At 40.8% G+C, this 12,808-nt stretch overlaps 1 protein-coding gene across 1 annotated transcript in view; it reads right to left on the minus strand.

Annotated features, from left to right (window-relative positions):
- klf7b (Kruppel-like factor 7b) overlaps positions 1–8,612 on the minus strand; it is a 53,094-nt gene extending 44,482 nt beyond the window's left edge. The window contains exon 1 of the mRNA XM_051119014.1: positions 8,141–8,612. Coding sequence (XP_050974971.1) covers positions 8,141–8,242 — 102 coding nt within the window. The 5' untranslated portion in view covers positions 8,243–8,612. The remainder of the gene's footprint in view (positions 1–8,140) is intronic.
- Between the last annotated feature and the right edge of the window lie 4,196 nt (positions 8,613–12,808).

The following is a 12,808-nucleotide window of genomic DNA, read 5'->3' on the forward strand; positions in this document are numbered from 1 at the left end:
CCTATTTTTACTTCAAGTTGTTTCAAGGTCACAAAACATACCCTAAAGGCCTTTTATACCATGTGGAAAAATACTTGTTGGTCTTTGTGTTTAAATGGTCCTTGTGACCTGTCCTTATTCATTGTATGTCACCAACACCAAAACAAACAATGAGCTCACTACTCTTGTTTGGCAGCTTGACAGCAGGTGTTGGGTTGACTCAGACCTGAGTTTCCTGCCACTCTGAAATCCAATCTGAAATCACAATCTCCACTAGACAAAAGACTCCAAATTCCTCCAGAGGAAATGCATCGAATCAGATTTTCCAGTAGTGTTGCTACAACATCTGCCTGTAAAACATGAGAATTCTCTATTGATGGAACAATATCTGAATACAAAGAACTGTGACAGTATACTGTGTATGTTGATGTCAAAAAAGGTGACGTGGCTTGCATTTGTCATTGACTAGCTACAAAATAGGAACATTAGACAGACTAACTATCAGCAGTCTTAAATTTGCACATTCCCATCTGGACAGTGTCAGTGGAGGGAATTTCCAGAAGGCCGAAAGAGGCTAGAAAGTGTGCAGGACCATCATTGCCACATCTCACGTCAAGAACACTTGAATAAACATGAGAGACATCCTTCACTTCCCTCCTCTGCCTTCCTCTCCGGCTCTTTCCTCTCTCTCCATTTCTTTATTTTTACCTTGACATTCTGCAGGGCTACTTATAGCTGGTTAGGAATACACAAAATAGCATATTTATTATTCATATCAAATGCCCTCCTGGTTTATGTAACTCTTACATTTGCAGAATACTGAGTGCTGCAGTCTCAAATAGCGTTGAGGTACCATTTGCAATGAGGAAGTATTGATTTCCAATCTGCTGCGTTTTTTTCAGGGTGGTGTGAGAGATATCATCAGGCTGTTAGTCGGAGTTTGTATGCGTGTGTGTGCACTTGCACTTAGAGAAAAATGGCTGGTTCCTCTCAGCCTGTTAATCAAATCCTTGAGTGGCTAAACTGCCTCTCCATCGAGACCAAGGGGGACGACAGGCCTCATGCATAAAGATGCGTCCAAAACACTCATCTTTCTCTGTCTTTTTCTCTCTCTGTCCATCCTAGCACTGCTTCTTGTCTTCAATGGGCTGATAGACTCTCATGAAGACGGCAGACAAATGACCCTCACCATCCTTACCATCCAACAGCTCCTCAATCATTGCCCCTGAAAAGCTCTTGATCCCTGCATAAAAAGACCACCTCCATCAGCAATCACTCACAGGCGTCGGGATAATTAGCACGTCGGCCACTGTCTGCAAGCTGAACGCGTGGATGCGGGTAGGTATACTCAGTTTAGCATGTACTACCATTGGGTCAAACAGTCATAACCCACTTACTCCAGAAAGAATTGGTTCAATGCAAGTGTTTCCTGTAGAAATCTCTAGAATGCATCTGTGGAATCAGCTGCATGCTGTGAATCTTCTGCAGTTCCTTAGGCAGCATATGCAACCACACATTTCCTTGTGCCCACAGCTACGTATTGTAGGTGACACACTGTTAGACAAACAACAGACACCCTCAGTGAAGATAAGCATGGCCCATTAGAGCCTCAAAGCTTGCATGGCCAGATCGAGAATGAGATCACTTTGTGTTTACTGGAAACGGGTAGGCTTTAACATAATCAGTATATTGCTTGGCAAATCAGCGTTTCTCATAAATCAAGTACAGTGCTTCCTTGAAATGTTGTTGTAAGTTTAATATTCAACTGTCGTAGCTTATAAATGTGGTCCATTTTCTTTTTTATCACTTTTGAACCCTTGTTTTCATACGTACACTACCAGTCAAAAGTTTTTGAACAGCAAGATTTTTTTATGTTTTTTAAAGAATTTTCTTCTGCTCACCAAGCCTGCATTTATTTGACCCAAAGTACAGCAAAAACAGTAAATTTTGAAATAGTTTACCTATTTAAAATAACTGTTTTTTATTTTAATATATATTTAAAAATGTAATTTATTCCTGTGATCAAAGCTAAATTTTTAGCATCATTACTCCAGTCTTTGGTGTCACATGATCCTTCAGAAATCATTCTAATAAGCTGATTTGCTGTTCAAGAAACGTTTATTATAATTATGTGTATTTACTTGTATTTAGCAAGGATGCTTTAAATTGTTTAAAAGTGATGATAAAGACATTTCTAATGTTATAAAAGATTCCAGATAATTGCTGTTCACCTGAACTTTCTATTCATCAAAGAAACCTGAAAAAAAAAATCCTCAGCTGTTTTCAACATAATAATACTGGTAATAATAATTAATTTTAAATGCCAGTTCAAAATATATTCAAATAAAAATATTTCAAAATTTTACTGTACTTTAGATCAAATAAATGCAGGCTTGATGAGCAGAAGAGACTTCTTAAAAAAAAACACTAAAAATCTTACTTTTTAAAAACTTTTGAATGGTAATGTATTTTCTTACCCGTTTAATGTTTCTGGCAGCATTTACATGCAACACTTCTGTTTTATACAGTGGGGTGTCTGCAAAGAACACCGCAGTTTCTTTTGTAACACAGTAATGGAAAATCTTTCCATAATATCACTTTTTTTATATCTAGGGACATTTTTTAGTGGTTTTTTTTTTTTAAACATATGACATTTTTATTTATTTTTATATTTTTTCCAGCCCTTGACTTTGTTGTAGGTTGTGTTCTCTGGAGATGCCAATTATCCCCCAGTTTCTCATTTCACCAAACCTATGTTTGACGGTTCAAAAACCTACCAACTGCCAGTTTGATGCCGTCTTTGATCTACCTCAGCACTGAGAATAAATTATAGAGCAATTGCCAAATTTCATGGTGTACGATATTTGGTAAACAGAGCACATAGTGTATATGAGGGTGAGCTAGAGCTGCGTTTCAAATGCTAATGATCTTGTAAAGGCGTTTTACTTTAATGTAGTACCTCAATCATAGAATACTAGTTTTTTCCTTTACAATTTCCACAGTTGTTTATTAGGATGCCCAGACCTGTCATGCAAGCTTGTGGTTACATATTTTAACAAAGAGATGGAATTCAACATGAAATTGATGTTGCTTCAGAAACACCCATACCTATGAACTTTACTCAAACGTAACAGGAGAATGTGACTGAAAGGTCCCCACATCAAAGTGAGACCTGGTGCAGCCCTATACATGAAAGACCCTGCTGCACCCTCACTACTGCCTAATTACTGTCAGCTGTCTGGGGGCTGAGTGATCTGCTGTGTCTGGGGCTCCGCTTTTGCTGTAGTCACTAAGAAAATTTATATGCGTGGTTATATTTGAGCTACTGTGTTTTTTTTTTTGTAGTCAAGTAGTAGTTGTGTATTTAGCTTTATCTGGCTTTATCTGTCTGTTCAAGTACACATGACACAACGTGTAACCAAATATTTAAAGGATTAAATTCACGTTGCACCTCTGGTGCAATTGCACAAAGCTAAGGCAAATTGTAGTAGATTAATGTGCATACATGCTGGAACGAAGCTGAGCTTTAATCACATTAGCCCGGTCTGTTAGTCCAACTTTGCTAATATAACTGAAATCTAACTTTAGTGATTACACGTTGACATAACTTTTAAAAAAGACAAATCATTGCTTTAGTCTAACTGAAACCAAATGTTTAAAGGTGTATGTTAATGCACTACAAAATCTGAATCTCAAGAGCGACCAAGGTAGGCGAGAAGAAATATAGACAGCTCTTTTGTAATATCAGACAATGAGTTGACAGTGATTCAGAGTGTATACGAAACCCAGACAGCACTTGATTTGACCTGTCTAGTCACTGGCATGGGCAGGGTACAGGAAATGCCCTGAACAATAGGTTGGTTTATGATGTCACACTGATAGCAACACAGTGGTGACTTATGAGTGCTGCCTCCTCACTGATCCCTGCCATTATTTGGGACAGTCGATAATCCAGTGGAATCCAAAACAGCTGACGAGATCAATTAAGTTACAAAAAGTTCAAATCGGTAATAGGATGATAAAGAGTGACAGGTACTTTCCGTTGTGGGTCAAATGTGTGTACCACCAACATAGTGACTAATGGAGCCTGTTGACTTGTTCAGCAGGGGCCACTGAGGTCAAAGCTGTAGGATGGGGAAGGGAGGTGTCAAAGTAGTCAAGCCTCCACAGATGCACTGCATATCTACTTAAGATAACTTTGTGACGGCTTGGCGTGGGAGTCCTTATATTTCCACAAATGCCTGAGCATCAGCATGTACTGATAGACCTGTTAACACACTTCAAAGTGGGGCCGGTAGAACAGGTTTGAGATTGAATGTCAAGGTACTTCCCTCAGAGTAAGGTCAGCACGTGAGGACATCGTCGTTGACAAAATTCAGGCTGTTACAGAAAGCACAAAGATTTGAGCGAGTACACAGAAACTTATTGGCTTGGGCCTGCAAGTCTCCCAGGAGATAAGGAGGAACTTAGTACAGTATCTTAGTCTCTGAAGACATCCCAGTATTACCGTTCACTCCACAGCTTCAGGGGAGTTTTCTTTGGTGCTGTCAACAAGGTAATGTGTTTGCCCATTACTTTGGTGTCCTGGAGCTTCACCAATTGCAGAAAGCGACCAGAAAAGGGGCTTGAGAATCCTCTGTGCTGTCAGAAGATATACTGTGAGAAAGCAGCTGTGTTCCTCAGGGTATTACATAATGCACATTTCAGTGTTCACTGCCCAGAGAAAGCTTGAATGCCTTCAGCTGGAGTGAGCTCAATGTGGACAGTGAAGGAATGCGATAAAGGGACGGATGGCCAACTGCCTGCACCATAGGCTGCAGGGGGAAATTAGCAAGAAAGCGTAGGGACAAGCTGGTGAAGATGGTGGGCTCCTGGAGTCCCGTTGTGGAGCGCTGATGTAGCCCAACTCAATGGAAATGCATTTTTAATGGTATTATATAGATACACCACCTCTTTCCCAGCCCCCATCTAACGACCCAACTATCCAGTCCTTTGTTTCGAAAAGTTACTGGGCTGTGAAATGCAAAAACTCACAGCACCGAATATGCAAGCAGTGCGATTCATTATCTTGTCAAACTGGGCTTCTCTGGGACAGACCGAGCTCGACGTTTGCACCGCCTTCGCGGATAGCTGCTGCCTTCAGCTAGTCTCTGGGGCTTAGATGACCCTGCTCAGACGTGTTCCAGTTCTACTGACTGTGATGTGTTTCTGGGGGTTAGTCGTCTGCCCTCCAGCTGCCAGTGAGCTTTGAGAAGTTCACCACATCTCAGATTCTCAACCTTTTAGCATGAAAGCTATTGATAGAACATGGGGGAAGAGTAAGAGTAAGTTTTGCTGCGATTACCAGGACAACCAGGTCTCATGGGTTTGGAGTGCAAAGGTTTGAGATAGGTGCAATCAAACCCTGCTTCTGAAATTAGAACAAAGTCATTTGGAATTACTGATGCTGATGGAAAGTTTCCAAACAAAACACTTGACGACGAGGAGAAGAGTGCTGTAAGGACAGGTCTGCCAGACTTTGTAGACAAAGAGACGGAGAGTGACCCATTTTCGCTGTGACCCACAAAAAGGCCTGCTTGTCAGAGGACGACACACCAACAAAGGCCCACGTGGTGCACTAGCTGATGGAGGACAGATGGATGGATGCAGACAAACAGACTCAGCCCCCCAACCCGTCTCTTAGGTGATCCTTACTAATTGGCCAGGCTGCCTTGACTGCCTCTAATGGTGTTGTTTACTGCCTCTGCCTCATTCCCCAGGCCACTCCACCTGCTCTTCCAGCCTCCAATGAGGAGCTCTGAGAGTCGTACTGGGTGGCACTGCTTAGGGAGGGGGGTGAGAGCCAACAGGGGCTCTCTTGTTGCACAAACAGCCGCTCTTTGAATTAACCTCGCTTGCGGGTCACCGCCGAAATAATCCCTCCCTTCTCTGCCCCAAGAAAGGTTGGCGAGCTGTGATTACAGCGAGCCGCCCGCTGTCTTTTCCCTCCATGTTCCTTTCTCTCTCTTCTGGGTCTCTTCTTGACAGTGAGAGATAGTGTCTTTGTTCAAGTTGGGGGAGACGGTGCCAGCAGCCGGCGTCCCTTGTGGGGAATGGATGCAGTGCACGTCAGACCCCGGGAGGACTTCATCACGTTCAATGGACAACCTCTCGTCATCCCTAAGCACATCACCTCAGTCACCCTCCCCTCCATGGCCCCTGCGCCCCATCCCTGGTCTCAGCCTGAGCTCTGAAACTCAATTCACCCATATCGCATCCATTAAGGTCTGATTCATGCTCCGCTCGCAAGGGGCCGAGCACAGCTATCCATCTTGTCTCCCGCTCAAAGGGTGCTGTTTACCTTGCACTGGCAGATCTAGGGCTACACTTTAAAACTATCCCAACCTGCAAAAGCATCAAACTTTAACTGTGATGTCACTCAAAGAAAAGCCTTTATATTTACCTGTCTACATAGATGGGCCTTTTTTTTTTTCTGTGCATGCTCACTTTCTTGTCGTCAAATTTAACTCTTATTTTTTCCGTTTCCATGTGGATGTTCCCCTCCTCTTCTAATGTCTCTGCTGTCTCTAAATGGTCTCTGCCAGTGGCATATAAACACATCTGCAGGTTGTACAAGCTCAGAACGGCTTGTTTTCTTTCGAGTCATCATTAGGCCGGTAAGCTAATCTTAGTTCTGTCTCTTCGTTTTCACTTCATACAGCAGGAGAACAATTATTTATATACATTTATATAAATAATTTTCTCTCGCACACATGCTCAAAGAAGTGTAAAACCGTAGGCAAAATTGTGATCCATGTGTGCTTGGACAGCCAGTTTACAACACCACGGGGAATTAATGTCCCTGTGAACACACAAGAGCCATTGTTTGATATGACCATGATGCTTTAAGTTAATTAATGCCAGAATTAGCTGATGAACCAGACCTGTCTGCCTTCCTGCATGACATATTACTGTTCTAATCATCAAGATGAGATCGCCAGACCTTCATTTTCCCTCTGTACTCATGCCAACATGCCTGTATTTGCATTTGCTACCAGATAATATTTGTTTTGGTGTAGAAATGCCAGTTGCTGGTAGATCTGTTTTAAGTTCACACACCAGCGATAAATAACCACTCGCTGCATTTCCCCGCAGTTGAGCACATGGAATTGCAATGAGCTGAAGACAGCCGGTGCATGTGTGCAGAGGTGTCCGTCGTCACATCGATTACCAGATGTCCTTCTTACCTCAAATCATAAATCTTGGTATTAAATTGCTTCCGTTTAATTTACAGAACTTCCAAATGCGGTTATTGCTGTATTTGGCTACTAAAACAATTACTGCCCAAGAACACAACGCAATTGATTTGCATTGATTATATAAAGACCACATCACTTAAAAACATGACCCTGACAGATATGTGCACACATGTGCATCACTTCTAAATCTTCCAGAAGGCTTAAGTGGGATGCCATAAAAATGTAAAACGCTACTATTATCATTGATTATCTCTACTACTGAAAGAGTCACCAAATTGTCATACAGATGCACACCAGCTCTCAGAAGCAGAGGGGATGCATTCTCCTCACATCCACTCCAGCGCGCACCCTCGCGGCGGAGGTAATACATAATACATGACGATCGGGAACTGCTCTTGATATCGTCGGGCAGAAAAACACGAAGTAATCTGACAGATGCGAATGCATTATTTAATAACAAGTCGCTTATTGTTAGCCAATCCCTTATTTTTTTTTTTTGTGGCCACATTAATAAAACGCCATTCAGTCAGTTCCAGTTAGAAGTAGCGTGTGATGCACATGAATCATCTCGTGTCTCATGCTGTCATTGACATCTATTTTGCCTTGAGTGTACAGCGGAAAAGAGTACTAAATATGCATTTCATTCCTTAAAGCATATTATTAGTCTACTAACTAATAAACACTTTCGCTGGGTTAAATATTAAGAGCGGAGTTGTGGGCACGCTTTAGCGTGAAAGAAGCAAAACAGCACTTGCATCACTAAAAAGCACTACGCGGAATAATTTGGACTGGGAAAACGGCGTGTTTAGGCTTAGGCGCGCACTGTGAAGTTGTGAATGTTTCCATTAGATACATGTGAGCAAATACGCACGGGTTATTTATGCGAACTAACAGTCCAAGTAGTTACGCGCTAACTCTCTCACCTGCTGCCAGTTCTCCTCCAGCGACGGCATCGCCGAGAAGTAGCCCGTGTCGTGCACCAGCTGAAGTTCCTGAAAAATACTGTAATTCGCCAACACGTCCATGTTGATGCTCACAAGAAAAAGTGTGTTGCTTTGATCCTCAGGTATAATTTGTTTTCTTCTCAGCCCAATGTCAAATGCAAAAGAATGCTTCAAATCCTCCGTGAAGTGTAGTTTAAAGCTGGCAATTTTACGCGCTGAGAAAAAGGAAGGAAAATAAAAAGAATTCTTGTCACTTAATTGCAATCCCCGCGAACTCTCAGATCCTCAGCCTGGGAGTGGGATGCAAACTCGGTGACATGAACTGTCCACCTATTTCCGCATTGCCTCTGTCTCTTTTGCGCTATAAATTCCAGGTAGCCTTTCTCTTGAATGCCGTGGATCACCAAGGCAAGTTGCTGGGCTCGCTGTCTCGCGAGCGAGAGGAAGCCAAGGGAACTGAGGGGGCGTGGTTTGTTGTCAATCAATTCCGTGCGTGACCATATACGGTAAATAGGGTTGATGATCTCACTGGCGTCCAGCAAGGCGGTGCTTAAATGGCCAAAGAGGAGGAGTGTAATTTGAATATTCCAGCGCGATTGGCTCATGACACTTGTCAATCGGGCCGTAGAAGGCAGTGAAAGGTGAGCTATTTTTAGAGAGCTATATAGCAGCGGCAGCGAGCTGGCGTCTCTCATACGGCCCGAGAGAACGCAACAAACAGAAGTAGAAGTTGCAGTTTGTAACGTGAAGCAATTCTACGTGTTTGTGAAGTCGTATCAGTTGCAAACGATACATTACGGGTAACTTACACACCACAGAGCGGCCGATAAAGTCAGAAACAGAAGTTCAGAAAATTCGAATAACGTTGTGATGTAATAGTTTGGCACAGGCAGATGCCGAAAAAAGTGTGGAGATCCTCTCAGATATTCCACAGTCGCTAGGATTAGGTGGTTCACAGACAAGATCAGGGCGACTTTAAATATATTAATTCTCAAGTAAGAGGCTTAACGCATAGAAACGAGAGTTTTAGCTCTTCTGATTGCGCAAATTACCTCAAAGAACATCTGTAATTGCGACTATTTCTGCAACTGATGGCATTGATTTGCAGTACTGATCTGGTTATTGTTGTGTAAAGGGTAATTGACTCATCAGGATGTTTTTCATCCCTGTGGGCAAGCCAGAAACACTTTTAAAAGCAGTTAATTCCTAAAATCTGAAAACCTAAAAAAAAAACTGTACAATTTCTGAAGAATGACTTTTGCCTATGGCAGTGCTGATGTTTCCTTTATAGCTTGTTTTCTGTCTACATGGACTCTACAAGTAAGAAATTTCAGTCTATAACAGTGCTTAATCATATACTAAATTAAATAAGTAGTCATATAATGTTTAATATCCAAGTCAACCAGTCTTTATATATCCTAATATCATAATGACTGTACATTATCTTCTATCCATCTCAAGTTGACAGCATTGAGAGTTTTTGTAAAACCTGTTTTCCCCATTGAAGTCTCGTTTACGCCTTTATTGTAAAAAGCAGCAACCTGCCAAACTCACTGAAGTAAACCAAATTATTATTTCTTAACATTATAATAACCGACATGAACAGACTTGTGACATTGATTTCTGCCGGAATACTAGAAGTGCAAGAGATGACACCTCACAAGTCAGATCTTTTTCTTCATAAACCATATACACCACTACAGGATCTATATATGTGACCCTGGACCACAAAACGAGTAATAAGTCACATAGCCAACAGTAGCAATAGCCAACAATACATTGTTGGGTCAAAATTATCAAATTTTCTTTAATGGCGAAACTTATTAGGATATTAAGTAAAAATCTTGTTTCATGAAGATATTTTGTAAATTTCCTACTGTAAATATATCAAAACTTAATTTTTGATTAGTAATATGCATTGCTAAGAACTTCATTTGGACAACTTTAAAGGCAATTTTCTCAATATTTTAATTTTTTTGCACCGTCAGATTCCAGATTTTCAAATAGTTACATCTCAACAAACCATACATCAATGGAAAGCTTATTTATTCATGATGATGTATAAATCTCAATTTAAACATTTCTCCCTTATGACTGGTTTTGTGTTCCAGGGTCACATATGTATGTGTCTCACTGAGAACTCACCTAATTTTCGTTCAGTAGTCATCTGTGAACCAGATATTTTTAGCATGTTGTGGTTTTGGTATTTTTGGTGTTTTCGAAGGTAACCATTCAACAGTACTGACTTTGTTTTATTAGTAGCTGCCATCATTACTTTGGAAATCGAACAGTTTCCATTTACATGAATTAGTGACATATGGCAATTAAATTACTATAATCTGTGGGCTGAGTGAGAGAAAATGCCATGATAAAGAATCATTTAATTACATGTTTGATTAACAAAGCAAATGCTACATTCAATCATTTAAGTTCTGATAGCACAACAGCAGCCAACACAAGTTTATTGTTCACTCTTAAAATAAGTATATAAACGTGATCTGCTCTTGTTAGCTTTAGTGTGTAAGAAGCTTTGCTTGAAATTTAACACTGCAGTACACTCCGACCTTGTTGTCACATGCACCAAATACAATGTTTATATAAATGTAAACACTGCTTCAGTTAAAATTAGTGACAGGCAGTAGAAAAGTGTAAGCCTGACTTTGTAATGTGAAAGAGTGTTTTAGTTGTAGCAAGTAATTGAGTTTGTATGTGCGTTGTGCTGTCTGTTTCTTCCGTCACTTTCCCAGGGGACACTGGTCTTTGTCTCAGTGGAGTACCAGGGCAGATGGTTGCTAGATTGGCTGTTTCAGGACATTTTCCCTATTGATTTTTACAGGTCTCCCTGCCAGAGAGAATTAGCCGGAATGGGGGTTGGATGGAAGGGTGGAGGCTTTTCCGTAAGACACACTAGCCTGTCTATATCAAAAATATACACTGAAAGATTTGCAGCTGAATGTCAAAGTGTATGTGACTTCCTCTGCTACAGGCCCATGCAGCGGGTCAGATGCCGGGGGACAAGACCGCGTCCTGCCTCTTCCTCATTGGCCAGAGAGCTCTACCGAGGGACAGAGGATGCTAGGAAGAAGAAGCAGGTGTGTGCTTTGGTGTTATTGCGCAGCGGGTTAAGGGCAGGTGCGAGTCTGCCAGGCTCGGTGGCACAGCTGGGCAGTGTAAGCCCTGATGACTGGCTCATCGCTCCCTCCCATGGCTAACCCTCTGTCTCACCAAGTCTGAAACAGCTGGTTCCCACTGAGCCTAGCCCTGACCGGGGCAAACCCTGCACCTTCCAAACTGGGCCATGGACATGGAATAAAACACACTCAGGGTGCCCTGCAGTTCCCTACCTCACATATTTACCTTGGAGGCAAGAGCGTTAAATTTTAAAGGCTGTATGACGTCAACAGGGGAATAATTTATTATGCTCAGACACAACTACATGTAAGATGCATGATATGACATGCAGTTGTGTCTAAGCATAAGAAATTATTCTTCTAGACCTTTTTTGGTTTATTCATTCTCATATTGTTCCATATTTCTTGCTTATGTGCAACACAAATGAAGAATGTTCACGCTGGCTTTTAACTTTAAAATGCATTCTTGCAAGAGAACATTAATTTTTTCCAATTTTGACTTGCCATGCAAACATTTTTACTGGCCTGCCATTATAAAATAAGAATAATGAGTGAATGATTAAATGTGACCCTGGACCATAACACCAGTCTTAAGTAGCATGGGTATATTTGTAGCAATAGCCAAAAATGCATTGTATGGGTCAAAATTATCGATATTTATTTAATGCCAAAAATCATTAGAATATCAAGTAAAGATCATGTTCCATGAAGATACTTTGTAAATTTCCTACTGTAAATGTATCAAAACTTTTGACAAGCAATATGCATTGCTTACTTCGTTTGGACAAGTTCAAAGGTGATTTTCTCAATATTTTAATTTTTCTGCACCCACAGATTCCAGATTTTTAATTAGTTGTATTTCGGCCAAATATTGTCCCGGTCCAACAAACCATACATCAATGGAAAGCTTATTTATTCACTTTTGATGTATAATGCAAAAAATTGACCCTTATGACTGGTTTTGTGGACCAGGGTCATAAAATGGTATTTAAAATAATTATTAATACATTCATTTATATTCTAGCAATGCATTGTTATATTTGCTAGGTTTCTTTTGTTTTCCTTCAATTATTTTTATCCTTCACAAATATTTTGTTTGCAAAAAGAAAACTGGCAGCAAGCTGAAATTATCCAGCTATAATTAGCTTAACTGCCATGTTGCTGGAAAATGTCACACGATGGAAAGCATCACAGATTAGTTTATATTTTTCATCACATCCGTACTGATGCTTTCAAGGATATTACAGTAATTTTTGCAATTTTGACAAAACCTCATTTATGCTGGCTAGCTAGATTACTTTATGTTTGTGACAAATTGTCAGGCAGGATCTGCAACAGCAATGCAGAAAACATTGCAGAAAACCAAATGTTTAAGGTTGCAAAACATAAAAATGGATGTGCAAGATCAATAAACAATGTTATTGCTGAGCCTTAAATAATTTAAGAGCTATCTTATGGCTTCAGAAGACTTGGATTGCAACACACTAGTCATATGGATTACTTTTATGGGGTACTT

This window comes from Labeo rohita, chromosome 9 (assembly GCF_022985175.1).
Source record: "Labeo rohita strain BAU-BD-2019 chromosome 9, IGBB_LRoh.1.0, whole genome shotgun sequence".
Taxonomy (NCBI): Eukaryota; Metazoa; Chordata; class Actinopteri; order Cypriniformes; family Cyprinidae; genus Labeo; species Labeo rohita.